The sequence below is a fragment of the Eleutherodactylus coqui genome, chromosome 3 (genome assembly GCF_035609145.1).
Source record: "Eleutherodactylus coqui strain aEleCoq1 chromosome 3, aEleCoq1.hap1, whole genome shotgun sequence".
NCBI lineage: Eukaryota > Metazoa > Chordata > Amphibia > Anura > Eleutherodactylidae > Eleutherodactylus > Eleutherodactylus coqui.
The window spans coordinates 226,895,637-226,912,404 of record NC_089839.1 but is presented as its reverse complement, the minus strand read 5'-3'; the positions used below and the strand labels follow the sequence as shown (position 1 = coordinate 226,912,404).

At 45.3% G+C, this 16,768-nt stretch overlaps 1 protein-coding gene across 3 annotated transcripts in view; it reads left to right on the top strand.

Annotated features, from left to right (window-relative positions):
- The window catches only part of SLC41A3 (solute carrier family 41 member 3), a 44,217-nt gene extending 27,858 nt beyond the window's left edge, over positions 1-16,359 (top strand). For all 3 annotated transcript variants that reach the window (XM_066597026.1, XM_066597028.1, XM_066597029.1), the window contains 9 exons: positions 3,368-3,475; positions 3,557-3,628; positions 5,790-5,934; positions 11,447-11,593; positions 11,684-11,828; positions 12,768-12,847; positions 12,930-13,064; positions 13,343-13,491; positions 15,921-16,359. In XM_066597026.1, coding sequence (XP_066453123.1) covers positions 3,368-3,475; positions 3,557-3,628; positions 5,790-5,934; positions 11,447-11,593; positions 11,684-11,828; positions 12,768-12,847; positions 12,930-13,064; positions 13,343-13,491; positions 15,921-16,106 — 1,167 coding nt within the window. In that variant the 3' untranslated portion in view covers positions 16,107-16,359. The remainder of the gene's footprint in view (positions 1-3,367; positions 3,476-3,556; positions 3,629-5,789; positions 5,935-11,446; positions 11,594-11,683; positions 11,829-12,767; positions 12,848-12,929; positions 13,065-13,342; positions 13,492-15,920) is intronic.
- Positions 16,360-16,768: the final 409 nt, after the last annotated feature.

Here is a 16,768-nt window from a genome sequence, read left to right as displayed (position 1 = left end):
GCTTGCTTTGCTGGACTAGGTGAGTAATGATTTTTTGGGGGGGAGGGGAGGGAATGTTTGCTAGGGCCTATTTTCGGGGGAGGCCTATATTTCAAGCCTCCTCCGAAAACCTGGAAGGTCTTACTATCGGGGTAGCACCTATTTTCTGGGAAACACGGTAAAGTGCAAATAAAGGAGATGGAACAATACACCTGCAGTGCCACCACTAGGGGCAAACAACACCCTGAAACAGCTGTCTGTGTATGGTTTTCTGGCTTGGTTTCCTGTTCCCAATTATTGTTTTAAAGATTTGTTTAAAGAGTCGTACATTGATTTGAAGGAATGCTGCCATCCAATAGGTGGCGCTGCAGAGGTATTGTTCCATCTGCCTTATTTGCATATATTACCCAGAGGAGCATGCATGGCCTTATAAGTCTCCTCACTCCCCTCCTAGGTATCTCCACACCCCTTCTGGGTGCTCTCCTTTGGGAGAAACAATGCCCCTCCGGAACCAATTACCTCCTAGGTGTCTCCACACCCCTTCTGGGTGCTGGTATTGTATCTTGTCACCACCATGAAGCTAGGGGTTTGACAGGACTTGGATGAGGAACGCCCCTGTGACACCCCTAGCTCCTGATTGGTGACTTCTCAAAGGTCCTAGCAGCACAGTGTGTTGTGATTGTAGCTGTGGCTGGACGGTTAGGGTAGGTGTTAAGCTTACATTATTAGCTGAAAAGGCTTCCATGTAGGAGACAAAATAATGTAAGCCTAACCCCAAAACACCTCCAACCCTAACCCTCCTAGCAAGGCTAAAATCACGGTAGTGTTTGGCCAGAGAACAGGCTGCTTATACATGTGGGGGGACCTACAGTGCTGGCCACAAAGAGAGATGAGTCCGCCCCCACCGGCGCTGCTTAGATCTGCGGACGAACGGCTCTCCGCTGCCTCCTTGCTGGCTGCTAGAAGGGAGCAGACCCGCAGATCTTCACACTGCTGGTAGCCGACTACAGTTCAGGCGGGAATACTGACAGCGGCCCCAGAAAGGGGAGGGCACACTGAGAGCAGCCCTGCAGCCGGGAGCCACTGCCGCCACCGGGGATAGTGACAGCGGCCACAGGCACTGCAGCGCTGCTTGGGAGAGGCCGCGGCCGGGGACAGTGCAGGCGCCGAGAGTGACAGCAGCCCCGGTAAGGGCAGGCCACAGCCAATACAGCACTGCTATGGGGAGGGTGCTGCCGCCTACAGTTACAGCGGGTCCAGCAGCACACACGTGGTATACTCGCATCAGGATACCGAAGTGTTGTGCTGAGTGCCAGGACCTGCTGTAAGGCAGAGAAATGACAGCCTATCAGGAACAAGGGGCGTCACCCCCTGTCAAGCACCAACTATCTTGTCACCACCCACACTTCCGGTGGTGACAAGATACAAGAATACCCTGAGGGCTCTCCTTGAGGAGAGACGAGACCCTCCTGACCATCATTTAAAGTGTTCACGTCACAACTCATTTCATACTAATAGCCTGTGCTTCTCCCTCATCAGCGCACCATACCCAGCCAGAGTATCATGGGCCTAAATTTTAGATCCATGAAAAGTGATTTGTGAAGTAGCAAATTTTTTTAAATTTAGGGTATGCCTGTCAAAATCTCAGGATTTGGGAGACTTTGCATTAGTTCCCAGGGGTAGAGAGATAGTAGTTGTACTCCAGTCCCAAAAACTCCTCTGTGACTGAAGAAGATACTAGTATTATAGGTGGCACATGTTCTTCGAGGGCATTGAAATCAGGAGCTTCACGTGTCTGCTAGCATTTAACTTTTTAAGTTTATTTCTGTTGATTTAAAGTTTTTAGGACCAGACCACTAAAAAAGTCAAGTTGAGCTCTAGGCCCGGGGTCAGATTCTGCATGTGGGAGGCCGGTGACCCTGTGTATGGCATTTTAATGTATTGCGCATGACTGCAGACGCTCACAGACAGTTATGCGCATTGCAGCTTTTTTTCGTTTGTATTTCCTGCGCCGTCTCTTAGCTACCTTGCTGGTACCCACAGCCCATATGCAATGTTATCTGCGTACAGGCTGCGGGTCGGACACCTCTATTGACATCAATGGAGGCTGTCCGCGTGGATTCCGCAATAAAACAGAGTATGCTGCAAATTTTTCTTCCACTTGGAGAATACGCAATTCATATCTGGGAGTGTGAAGGAAAATGACAGAATCCGCAATTCAAATCTGGATATGTGAGACCAGCCCTAAAGTCTATAAAGAATTTTGAGGTTCTCCAAAAGTATATGCTGTAGATTATGGACTTTATGCAAATAGTGAAGTAGAAAAGTAGAACGAAAAGGGTCTCCTACTTTGCAAAATACAGTATGTCAGGATTAGGGTATGGTGTTTTTCTCTACTGCTGTACTCCTTCCACTCCTTCCTTGTGTTGGTATTAGGAGTGTATAGCAGACATAAGACGAGGTAAGCATTTTCACTAAAGTAGAGGCAATCTCAGACTGCAGGGAGCAAACTAAGCACTTTGCCTAAGGTAGAGACCAACCCAGATTGCAGGGGGCGAGGTAAGTACTTTGCCTCAGGTTGATGCCATTCCAGAATGCAGGGGGCGAGGTAAGTACTTTGCCTCAGGTGGAAGTCATCCTAGACTGAACGGGTCCAGGTATGCACTTTGCCTCAGGTAGAGGCTATCCCAGACTGCAGGGAGTGCCCTTCATGATAATGAATGCTGCTTCATCCCTACTGTGGTTGGTAGTATAGTGACCAGTAGTAATATATGGACCCTTTTAAGGTATTAATATATAGACCTTATGTATAGTATCAATCTATGGGCACCCTGACTGCTCCTATTGTATATTTGTTGTGTTCAATAATTAACATTCCCCTTAAAAGGGCGGTCCAATTATAAATGATAGTAGATCTGTGGCAGCTTGCCACTCTGCTGATCAGCTGTTTGGACTCCTGCACTGACCTGATTTATGCAGGAAGCAGAAAGCTCAATTGCTACTGCAGTGGTCAGGCTTGGTATTGCAGGCAAAGTTCTCATTCATTTCAATGCCTGCAATACCAAGCTTGACCACTACATTTGGAACAGCTTTCTGCTTCCTGCAAAAATCAGCTAAGTGCACAAGCGGAGCAGCCCGACAATCAGCTGATCAGCTGTGGTCCTGAGAGGTGGACTCCAGGCAATCTGCTATTGATGGCCTATCTTGAGGATAGACCATCAATAGTTCATTACTGGACAACTCATTTAGGTGGAAGGGGGGGCAGGTTCTGCCTCAAAAAAAGGCTAAAAACGACCCTGGTGGAAGCTGAGAGAAGAAGCTATATTACTCTTTTAGAACCTGGTGGAGATGATTCCTCACCCTTTCTGTTTTACTCCCTCCGTTTCAGCACTGGGATGTTTTCAAGACCATCACAGAAGTCTTCATTCTGGTTCCAGCATTGGTGGGTCTTAAAGGCAACTTGGAGATGACCCTGGCCTCTCGACTCTCAACTGCTGTAAGTTTTTTTGCATAAGTTCCAGAATATCGTCTTTCCGTTTGGTGTCTTGTGTCATTCCTCACTCTATCCTGCCCACAGGCAAACACAGGACAGCTGGACGACCCCAGCGAGCGATGGAAGATGGCAGTCAGTAATTTGGCTTTAATCCAGGTTGGTCTTGATATTTATTTTCGTGCATTAAATGCTGGTTCATGAAAGCTAATGCAAGGCTATTGATAAGCAGTTATTCCTGTCCCTCCCTGCACTGGGCTGCAGTTTGCTCACCGCCTGTGACCTGCTGCGTGCTGCTGTGCAGAGCGCAGGCTGTCACCTCTCCAGGGCATTAGACCTGAATCTGGGTCTATACAGCATCTGGCTCCAAATGCAAAATGATCTATATATCTATAGAGACTGATCAACGAGATCAGGTCACACTTCCCTCTGTAATGCCTGGAGAAGGGGGGAGTTATCAGAGCTACTGCTTGCAGACAGGGATTAACCCCTTAGTGACATGGCCTATTTGGGACCTAAGGACGAAATGACTTTTGGGGGATTTTCATTCCACTTTTCAAAAGCCATAACTTTTTTATTTTCCATCGACATGGCCATATGATGGCATGTTTTTGGCGTGGCGAGCTGTACTTTACTATTTTTTGGATACATATAATGTATTGTATTAATTTTATTACATTTTTTGGAGGGCAGGGAGAAAAAAATACCTCAAATCTGCCATAGTTTATTTTGGGCTCTTTGTGCAGAGTTAATGATACAGCATTGACACAATACATTTTTTCCGCGGGTTGGTATAATTACAACAATACCCCAATTTTTTTTTTTAGGTGCTTTTCACTTTTGCACAATAAACATTTTTTGGGGAATATCTTTTTTGGCATCACTGGATTCAAAGTCCCATAACCTTTTTATTTCTCCATGGGTGGAGCTCTATGAGGGCTTGATTTTGCATGACAAACTGAATATGGCTTTTTTTGATCACTTTTAGGGCTTATTCAGATGACCGTATATCGGCTGGGTTTTCACGCCCAGCCGATATACGGCGTCCCTCTCTGCAGGGTGAGGAACCTGGAAGAGCTGGGAGCAATGCACTGAGTTCCCGCCTCCTCTCCACCCCCTCTCCGCCCCTCGCCACTATTTGCAATGGGAGTGGTGGGGCAGGGCGGAGCTACACACGGGAACTTAGCTCCGCCCCCGTCCCACCCATTGGGAGGTAAAATGAACAAAAAAAAAAAACATTTTGGCTCCGTTTTTTAAAAACTTTATTTTATTTTTTAGCGTTTTACCATACAGTTTATTGTACGGGTCGTTACAAATGAGACGATACCACACACTTGTTTTGTTTTTTTTAATTTCCTATTTTTTTAATAGTTTTTATTAAACAAAAAGGGTAAAGTGCACAAAAAAGTTTTCGTTTTGGTTTTCTTACAATTTAAAAAAAATCATTTTTGTTACATTTTTTATATGTCCGCCAGGAGAGAGCCAATGGCGTCACAGAGGGAGCGCCCTCCCTCTGTGAACCTTTTTTATATGTCACCATCAACATTGATTGCAGCATGCAAGTGATTAACAGCGGGGATCAGTAGTGTTGTCACCAATCTCTGCTATTGCAGCAGGAGGCCGGCTATCAGCCACTGCCAGCTCTACTGCGGATGAAGTGGGCTAAACTTCCATCCATAGGACATACGTTTGCATCCATTTGCGGGAACCCCTTCCCAGCCAAGACGTACGTTTACATCCCGGGTTGGAACAGGGTTAATGGTGCTTTTACATGGGCCAATTCTCAACCTGATGTAACAAGCCCCAATTGACAAACCATGTTGTTCAGCACTCATTTTACATTTGTTTTACATGAGCCAAGAATTGCTACAATGAGGACAAATGATCATCACCACAATTGTTCCTTCCCACCGGCCGGCTGTGCATCTTCCTGTTCGCCCAGAGAAATGTACAGCCGACCAGGGAGCATTTTTATGCTTTCAAAAAAGCAAGAATGAGCCAATGAATGAGCATTTACTGGTTCGTCAGGTGATCATTGTCCCTTTTACAGCACCCCAAATAATTATAATCAGATAATGCAAAAGGAATGCCTTAGCATGGAATAGAGAAGTTGGACTATTGTAAAAATCAAGATAGAGGTTGCATAAGAGATGCTACTGAGCCTCCCGGAGGATGGGGAATGCGGTGGGAGAGAGGCAAGAGACCGAGAGTCCAGAGACCCATATCACAAATTCGTCATGCAGTCTGTGCACTGCCATATGTGACCTGCAGACTGAATAGCCATGTACATGAGACCTCATGCAATACAATTGTGTTCCAGGTTCAGGCCACAGTCGTTGGTCTGTTAGCCGCTGTTGCTGCTGTTATTTTGGGCGCATTGTCTAAAGGTTACGTGGAATTGGACCAGGCTGCCGTCCTGTGCGCCAGCAGTGTGACCACAGCATTCATTGCTGCCCTGTCCTTGGGTAAGACCCTTCTGTCCTAATCTCTGTCTGTTTGATGTCATTTTTTTTATTAAAGAGGTATTTTTTTTACTGATGACCTATATCCTAGATAGGTTATCAGTAGTTGATAGATAGGGGTCCACCGCTCGGACTCCACGTCCATCCGCTTATCGTCTAGCCCACTGCACTCTACAGCGGACCAGACCTCATCATAAATGGTCACAGGAAGCAGGAGGCGGGACGGTTTCACTCCTATAGAAATTACTGGGACCGCCGTACTGCTTCCTGCTCCTCTCATGGTCATGATGTCACGTTCTGTCCTTAGTAGGAAGTGTAGGGGCGGCGCATCATTCCTAGTAAAGCTGGCGCTCCCCCTGCTTCCTTTGACCATTGATGACAAATCTGTGGTGATGACTAAAGTGCTGCGTTCACCTGACATAAGGATGATCTCGACACATTCCATTTGAGGTAACACCATGATTTACATTGCCTGTAGTGAAAAAAAAAAATCACTGTTTACTTAAAAATAAATGCAGGTATGTCAAAATAAAGTACACCATTGGTTTTCTGCTGAAATTATCTGCTAGTTTGATATATCACACCGACCTTCTCACTGAAAAATGGGAGTTGAATCCAAAATGGCAGCATTCAAAATGGCCGTCATGTTGGTGACCTGGCCTAGCAGGTTTCCCTCTTTTCCCACAGCTTGTCTGCAAAATGGATCACTGTCTGTCAAACAGTCTTCAAGTTTGACTGTTTCCACATATTTTACACCCCCTGTATATTAATATCCATAATGCATAAAAAGAGATATACAGATAAATATTTGCACCTCTCATCTCTTCTGAAACCAAAGATCTCAAGACGTAATAAGAAAGGTCAAAAGGAAGGGAAAAAGCAATAACACACGAATACTCCATCCAATAAGCCATCAATAAAGTCCATATGATGTAGAGATTTCTTCATCACCTTCCCCTCATCTCTCATCTTCCTCCACTTTCCATTGTGCAACTTTTGGAGACGTATCCGCCATCTATTTTTTTTATTGATTGGCCATAAAAATGGTTGGTAAATAGTTTCCATATTTCTGACTCTTCTTTTTCATCACTTTCTGTTCCAATTTTTCTAATTGTTTACCATAAATTTCCCTCTTCATCCATAAGACATTTAACCACTTCAGAATCACCAAACGCATATAAACATCCTGCAGTCCTGAAGTGTGTACGGAGTGGGCTCAGGAACCAAGTCCGCTCCGTACCCGGCGGCTATGAACTGTTTCCCACAGCTGACAGTCACTGATAACTGCTGCGATCGGGATTAGATCTGATCATATCAGTTAACTGTTTAGATGCTACAGTCAAAGCTGACCGTGCGTCTAAACATTCAGCAGGAAGCGGGAACCCTTTTCACACCGCCCAGAGCAAGATCGGGGAGTGTAATAGGCTAGTATGGCAGCCCATAGTCTACTGAAGGCTCCCAGGGCTGCCATGTATAGATGCCTATTAAGTCCTGGCCAAGGCAACATTAAAAATCCCTTTATACTGCAATACTGAAGTATTACTGTATATAATACAAGCAATCAAATGATCACAGGTTTAAGTCGCCTGTGGGGAGTAAATAAAACTTTATTAAATCTTTTTTTACACTTTTATTTTCAACAGTTAAAAAGATAAAACAATATTAAAAGTAAAAAAAAAAACTTTTCTCATTAAAAACAAACCCCCCCCACATATATTTGGTATTATAGTGTACAGAAAAGTCCAAAGTATTAAAATATAACAATATTTATCTCACACTGTGATGGCCAAAAACACGGATGGCAGAATTGCAGAGATTTTTTTTTTGGTATCACCGATCCAAGAAAATTAGAATAAAAAAAAAAAAAAAGACGGATGCTTGCTAGCATGGTACTAATAAAACTACAGTTCACCCCACAGAAAACAAGCCCTCATGCAGCGCATTGGACAAGAAAATAAAGTTCCAGGTCTCACTAGGCAACGCGATTTTTGTGTCTAAGAAAAGTTTATTAGTTCCTGTTATACAATGCAGAGTATGTCCATGCAGTTCAACGTTAATGAATTCTTTTCGATTGAAGATTGTGTACTTGGTCACTTTCCCGTACCGGCCCCCAGATGCAGTCGCCCATCATATTATCGTACTATTGTCCTTGATAGCGACGCTCAAACTGCTGCATATCTTGGTGGAACCTTTCTCTGTGTTCCTTGGAGTATGCTCCAATGTTCTGCCTGAGCTTTTTTAGATGAGAATTAAGAATATGAACCTTGAGCGACATCCTGCAGCCCATAGCATGATATTTCTTTACCATTATTTCCACCAACTTCACATAGTTGTCTGCTTTGTAATTTTCCTTGAACCGCGGCAACAAAACTGTTCCAAGCTGCTTTCTGTCCTCCTGTGAGCAGGTCAGAAAATGTTGGACAGTCTATGATCCTCTTGATTTGCGGTCCCACACAGATGCCAGCTTTTACCTTTGCCTCAATCAGCTTCGGGAAGACGTTTAGAAGATGTTTCATCGCTGTAGATTCTTTATCTAGAGCTGTGACAAACCGTTTCATAAGCCCGAGTTTTATGTGAAGAGGTGGCATCAGAATCATCTCAGGATCTACTAGGGGTTCCCACTTGATGTTGCTTCGTCCGACAGTAAAGTTAATTCTTTCTGGCCAGTCTCGTCGATGGTAGTGTTCAGTTTTGGCTCTGCTATCACAAAGATAGCAAGGAAACTTTGTAAAATCACCTTGAAGACCCATTAGGAAAGCAACCATCTTGAAGTCTCTAATTACCTCCCAACCATACTGAACTTGCAACAGGAATTTGACACAACTGTAGTCCTTGAGATGGAAGGGATGGAGGTTAAATTCCATTGTGGAGAAGAGCTGCTTTCAGGCTCTTGGAAGAACTGTCAATGAAAAGGCGCCAATCCTGTGCTTTACAAGGTATCCCAATTTCACTGAATAGACCTGTCACGTCATGGCGGTAACAGAATCCATCTTGAAGGGTGAAGAAGGTAGAAAACATTTGATGACGTTTTCTTTGACTTGTAACTTGCACACTATCATCCAGCAAGTTCCACTGTTTCAGCCTGGATGTCAGAATTTCTGCTTTAGCTTTTGTAGGACTAAGATCTCTTACCAAATCATTAACCTCCTTCTGGTTTGGGTAGTTTGGTCTTCTGCCATCTTCGCTGGCATGGAAAGGATCACTTGCATCTTCACTGTCTGAGCTGATGTTTTCTGAACACATCTGCACACTATGCATGCTCTGTGGAGGCTTCGGAATGGGGAGATCAGAGGAATGTGGTACCTGGGCCATAGACGAAGGAATGTTTGGATACGTGACAGCAACTGCATTTTTTCCTCTTCGACGTTTGGAGGGGTCTACCATGCAGAAATAGCAGTGCTGTAAAACCCAAACCCATCAAAAATGGTACAGTTGCATTTTTTATTTTCATTTCTCCGCACTTACATTTTTTAAAGTTTTTCTTCATACAATACATTAAATGTTACCATTAAAAAAAAATGCAACTTGTCCCATAAAAAAATGAGCCCTCATACGACAATGTCAGTGGAAAAATGTGAAAAGTTTTGGCCCCTGGAAGGCGGGGACGAAAAAACAAAAAATGTAAAATCTCTGGTCCTGAAGGGAATAAAGGGGTTATAGCACTAATGACATTTATCCTCTGTCCACAAGATAGGGAATAAAAGTCTCACCAGTGAGGGTCTGACTGTTGCAGCCCTCCGTGGTCCTGAGAACAGCACCCCCAAATGCCGCACGTGAATGAAGTGGCACATACATGACTGCCACTCCGATTCACTCTACAATTTTCCTCTGTCCCATAGAAGTGAATGATCTCTGCCTGTTTCTTAGAAGTAAATGGAGCAGCTGTTGAGCATGCACATGACTGCTCCATTCGCATGGGGTATTTAGGGGCACAATTTTCAGGTCCCAGCAGTCAGATCTCCAGTGATCAAACATTTATCCCCTATGCTGTGGATATCCTGTGCACAAGGTAAAAATCTATTTGGTGGTAAAACCCCTTTAACCAAAATGTATGAAAAACACCACATGTGATATATTTGCATGTTTCATTTTACATTTAGGGCATTCCAAAAGTCACTATTTCCCAAATATTTCATTTTCCGAGGTGTAAAATACACTATGTTGGCAGAAGTCATCAGAGACTCATAGAAGGGGATGAAATCGGATTTTATTACCATTTTTCCATACAGTGTTGGGCTGCCTTTGGCCTCAATGACTGCAGTAACCCTCCTAGGCTGCTTTCCACCAATTTCCCATAGATCTGTGGAGGGATTTGCCTCCATTCCTGGAGGAGAGCTGCGGATACTGATGTGGGGGGATGATGGGCATGTTGGGTGTGCACAGATACAGCGGTCTAGTTCGTTCGACTCAATGGGATTGAGATCTGGACTTTTGGCTGGTCAATAAAGTTTTCAGACGTTCCTCTACACTGCGTGCTGTATGACATGGTGCTCGGTCATGTTGGTAGAGACATGGAGCTGTACCCAAGTATTACCACAGAGTAGGTGACGCCACATTGTCCAAAGTGTCTCTGTACCCATTGGCATTGAGGGTGGATTTCACTATAACCAATGGCCCTAGTCTTTCTCAGCAGAAACACCCCCAGACCATAACAGAACCTTTTCCAACCTTCACTGACGATGCAGTCATGCAGAAACCGCTTTCCAGACAACCGCAAGATGGTGTACTGTGATTCAGCCATCCACAACACTTTCTTCCACTCACCTACAGTCCGACGCTCCAAGCAACACCACAGGACCCGCTGTGCAGTCACTGTTGTGATGTTGTGTGCAGCCGCTCATTCATGGTAACCCTTCACATGCAGTTCCCTACGGATGGTTCTGGTGCTAATGGTTGTTCCAATGCCCTGTGAGACCTCCTGACGAGGGCAGACGATGTGCATGATGCCTTCAGAGCTGGTAGAAGGCTTCGTTGTCCACGTTCTGTCAGTCTACAAGGTCTCCCTGAACGTGGCTGCACCGCACACACCAGATGGCTTCCATCTCCCAATAACATGGCCAACAGTGGACTCTGGAAGGTCCAAAAGTGCTGCGATGTCCCGTACTGATTGGTTGGTGACATCCCACCACCAGACCCCGCTGTCAGCTCTACTCCTGGGGGAATCTGATGGTTTCTGTACTGGAACAGTACATTATTGGTGGGTGGGGGGCAATACTTTTGTTAATAGTGTATATTAAATTTACATAAGAGATGCCTGGAAGGAGGATTAAAACTCACTACCGTAATATCCTCAGGATTGGTATTGGGCTAATACCCTTCTCAACATGATGTATTATCGATGACTGATAAAAAAAAGTGAAACCTTGTGATTTGTTTTTATCAAAAATAAGGAGGCAGTTCTATACATAAGTGATGCGTTACAGATCCTGATTTCTTTTTCACGTATGGAGGGCATTAGAAGTTATTTTTCATGTATTAATGCTAATCTCGCCTTTCTTTGCCCACTGCCCATTAGGTCTGGTGATGGTCGGGGTCATCATTGCATCTAGAAAGCTGGGAATTAACCCTGACAATGTAGCGACTCCCATCGCTGCCAGCCTGGGGGACCTCATCACGCTGTCACTGCTTGCAGGAATCAGCAGCTCCTTGTTCAGCTACATAGGTATGAGACTCGCACGTCAGACTGATAGATGTGGACATGGAGCGGGCTCGTGCTTGCCGTCTAACCTTAGTCTCTTCTACCCCAACTTAGATGTTCCGTACCTCTCCCCAATGATCTGTGTCGTGTTCATCATCATGATCCCTCTGTGGGTGGCCATAGCCAAACAAAGTCCATCCATTGCAGAAGTCTTAAAGTCCGGTTGGCAGCCGGTTATTGTGGCCATGTCCATTAGTAGGTAATGGAGAAATCCTTATTGTCATCCCGCAGGACCACATTGGTAAAGGTGGAATGGCTATACAAAGGTGTTATTGGCTTCTTTCAAGGCTTGTGTGACTAATACAGAGAGTGGAGGTGTCTTTATTGGGACTGCCCCCGATTAGCTAAGCCACACCAATCTTGGTTCCCGACTCTGTAGGAAAACAATGGAGCAAAATAAGCATTCACTGCTGTTCTACCACCAATATTGGTGTATTGTGGCTATCACAGTACTAAGTCACCCCCCACCCTATCTAACTGCTGGCAGGGGGCTCCACAGTGTGTCCCTTTTAAGTGTTCTGGAGGAGGGGCAGAAATATCATATAGTTAAAGGGGTTTGTCCGGTTGTGAACTATTGATGGCCTATCCTTAGGACAGGTCATCAATAGTAAGTTAGTGGAGTCAGTCACCCAGTACCACTGCTTGAACAGCTGTTCGTCAAAGACAGAAAACGTATTCACTGAGCTGATTTTTGCAGGAAGCAGACAGCTCTGTTCTCTCTGCAGTGGTTAGGCTTGGTATTGCAGCTCTCTCCCATTCATTTCAGTGGGACCTTGGCCTGCAATACGAAGCCTGGCTTCTACAGTAAAACTGGAGCTGTCTGCTTCCTGCGGAAATCAGCTCAGTACACAAGTGCACTTGCCCAGCAAACAGCTAGTTGGTAGGGGTCCTGAGCAACGGACCCCCACCTATCTGCTATTGATGACCTATTCTAAGCATAGGCCATCATTAGTTTACAATTGGACAACCCCTTTAATTATCAATATCTTGGTAGAACATTGCTAAAGGTATAGCTAAAGCTGGGGTTTGACATCATTGGTACATATACAGAAGGTGGAGCCTTTTGCTATAACGGTTTTGTCTTTTTCTCCCTTACTTTATATTCTGTATTTCAAGCTTTACTTCTCATCTTTTCCAGTATCGGCGGACTCATCTTGGACAAGACTGTAACGGACCCCAAATTCGAGGGCATGGCGGTTTTCACACCTGTCATAAATGGTACATTTATGGTGTTTTGCCTTTGAATGCAAACATTTTGTTTTACAATATTATTTACGTTATTTTCCTTTGTGGCTCACAGGAGTAGCCGGGAATCTCGTGGCTATTCAGGCAAGTCGGATTTCCACATTTCTCCATTTCTGGAGCATGCCTGGCGTCTTACCGTACAAAATGCGACAGCACTGGCCCAACCCCTGCACGACGTTCTTCTCCTCAGGTATGAAGCTGCAAATTACAGGCTCCATTTATAGAAATCTTCTTAGAACGGTTGCCATTTCCTCCATCCAGCTCATACAGCAGAGGGCAACAATGAGCACAGAAGAAAGCCCACCCTAGGGCAAGGTGAATGGAAATCTGTGCTCTCTTTGAGGCATGATGGGAGGGTCCCTCAGGATGTTATACATTGCATTTGCTTTCCACTTGCACTATTGTAGCCGTTTTTGCTCTACAATGTCTGTCCGCTTCTCATTTTGCTTCTGTCATTGCATTTTGCAGGTGTCAATTCTAAATCAGCCCGAGTGTTATTCCTGCTGGTCGTGCCGGGACACCTCGTCTTCCTGTACACCATCTACCTGCTGCAGGGAGGTCACGCCTCACTCACTGTGCTGTTTGTCACCTTCTACCTGCTCGCAGCCCTCTTACAGGTAATGCAGGATCCAGGACACATCTTTTTCCAAATCTGCATATTCAGGGCTTAGTCACATGGGCGCATCGGCACCCGTGTGACTGAGCCCTCAATGCAGGTAGAAGACAGCCGTACTTCAGGACGGACGTCTGTCTGCAGCGCTGAAGAAAGAACACATGACCGGCAATGAAGCCAGTCACATGTTCTTTCTTCCGGCGCTGCAGAGAGACGTCCGTCCTGAAGTGCGTCTGTCTTCTACCTGCAGTAACATGGGCGCCGATGCGCCCGTGTGACTAAGCCCTCAAATTGTATCCAGATCATCTGCTAATTGTAACCAGCATATTATGTACACTGAATGGCCCGTTTATTAGAACCCCTGGCTCTCTCACAATTGGCACTTCCCTAGATGGAAATTATCCCTGTCACCCTGGAGTACAGCATGATATCACGTGACAAGTTTTCCGTGGATCAGTTTCAGTGTGAAGCCACATTAGATGGGAAAATCCAGCGATCTGAACGACTTCCAACAAGGCCTAGTCATCAGTGCTAAACTAGCCGGGGCTTCTCACATAATGGTGGGGAGGATATACTGAGAATTGAGGAAAACATCCAGCGAAACAGGATCCTGTAGATTGAAGCAACTCATCACAGAAAGGGGTCAGAGGAGGATGTGAAGAATCGTTCTGACCAACAGGCACTGCACAGTCAGCAGAATACAATGCTGGTGATAATAGCGGTTCCGCTGACCCGGACTTCTGCTGCTCTACTGTTCACCAGGCCGGTGTTCTCATGCACTGAGTTGATTTTTGCAGGAAGCAGACAGCTCCGTTCCCACTACAGTGGCCAAGCCATTTATTTCAGTGGGAACTTTGCCTGCAAAAACAGGCCTGGCCACTGTAGTGGGAACAGAGCTGTGTGCTCCCTGCAGAAATCAGCTCAGTGCACATGCACACTAATCCTGCAAATAGCTGATCAGCAGGGGGTCCTGGGCGGCAGACACCTTTTGATCTACTATTGGTGAACTGTCCTGCATTTTCTCTGTTGGGCCGTCTCTAGCTTGGATACAAAATGTGATATGGGGGGGGGATGGAGGCTCTAGTACCTCATTGGGCTGCCTCTAGCTTAGGTACAAGATGTGAAAAAGGGGGGCATAGAGGCATACAAGTTTCGTATGGGGTGCTGCGGCATATTGCTCCACATTTACTGTAATTGAGCCTCTTGATCATGTAAGCGCATAGGCTGTCCAGTTGGTGTCCCAGATGGTCCCATACATGTTTTATTGGTGATAAAACTGGCGCCCGGGCAGCCACAAAAGTTTGACAATGTTGTGAGGACATTCCTGTGACCCCCTTGTGTGTGCGGCCGAGCATTATCCTGCTGGGAAATGCCTCTTGGAAGCCATGAGAGGAACACATGTGGCTGCAGGATGTCCTGAACCATATCGCTAAGCTGTCATTGTCCCTCATACCACTATTAGGGGTGACCAACTGTTGTATGCGATGACCCCAGACCATTATACCAGCAGGGGGCAGTGTACCGCTCTACATCAAAGCTGGAATTGAGACGTTCACCCCATTGTCTTCATACATGATCATGGCCGTCGTCCGTACCCAAACTAAGCCTGGATTAGATGCTGAAGACAACTTGGTTCCACTCCGTAGTGTCCAGTTTCATAGTTCATGACACCACTGCAAACTGAGACGACAGTGGGTGAGTGTCACATAATAGGCACCGTGAGACCAAATGTTCTTCAGCCAAGCACCTCTAAATGTTTCTGACATACACAGGGGTGTAACGAGGGCACCACCTGTCTCTGGCATCATAGAGGCTTTAAGCGGTCAACAAGCTCTAAAGCAGCGGAAAGAGATGTCTTCTACACACAAGTAGCCTCTGTGAGCCTTTTTATAGTCCAAGGGACTAGTTTTAGGGCCTCAGGTGACAAGACCATTCATCTAATCACGCCACAACTCATCATTTAAATATCTGCCTGAGATATAACTGCATGCCGAGTTTTGCAGCAAAACGACAACTTCTTCTAGGATTGTTTTGACAAAGAATATATATTTAAAAGTTGCAAAACTCTAGGGATTCATTCAGACGGGCATAAGAATGCACCATATTACGCCCGTAATTGCTTTCAAAGGGTTTATTCACAAATGTATTTTTTTTACACAATTTTCGGTCACGTAAAAAAAAAACCAGCATGTCCTATTTTGATCTGAAATAAGCCATACAAGTGAATGGGACTGTGCAAATACGTAGTGAATATGCATGAAACTTGTGTATATACCACATATTTGCACATAAAATCAATGGTCAAAAGGGTAAAAAAATAAAAATCACAAGAAGGCCCATATATGGCTTTAAGAGGCGATTTTCAGGTACTGAAACCTGCATACGCCCATGTGAATGATCCCTTACAAAACTATTTACATTTTTGTACCGCAGGTTTGCATCTTGCTGTACGTCGCCGACCTCATTGTGCGCTTCATGTGGAGACGAGGCCTGGACCCAGACAACTTTTCCATCCCATACCTCACCGCCCTTGGCGACCTACTGGGCACTGGATTCCTCGCTGTCTGCTTCCGGCTTGTCTGGCTGCTTACTGGCACAGAGACGGAGCTGGGAGACTGACGGACTCAGCCCGAGGGGTCTTTTCTTATGTTTTTTTCCTTTTTTTGCTACTTAACTTGCACTTACAATGAACAACAAAAGGAAGCATATTTACTGCCAGCAGCAACTGCAAACGGACTACTTGCCTAGTGATATTTATCATCAGTGACGGAAATCTCAGCCAGAACAGCGAATTTATAGTAAGACTATCCAGATATTTATATTTATATAGAAATCTGACGCTGTTTGTTTACAATAAAACCATCTACCCGGATAGAGTTTTTTTTGTTTGATGCCATAGGGACAAGTTCCGAATCTAATATCTAAGGGTAACCTCTAAAATCGGCATTAAAAGGGGTTCTCCAGTTGTAAATTATTGATGATCTATCTGCAGCATAAGTCATCAGTTGTAGATCAGCAGCGGTCTGTCGCCTGGGACCCCTACGGATCTGCTGTTTAGCAAGCCGAAGAGTTTCAGCAGTAAGCTGATAGCTCTATAGTGGCCAGACTTGGTATTGCAGGTCAAATGTTAATATATTTCAATTGGACCTGTGCCTATGATACTAAGCCTCGCACCTGCAGTTGGAAGAGATCTGTCTATTTCCTGCAGAAATCAGCTTAGCGCAGCGGGCGGGTGAACAGCTGATCGGCGAGGGTCTCTTGTGACAGACCCCCACCACTCT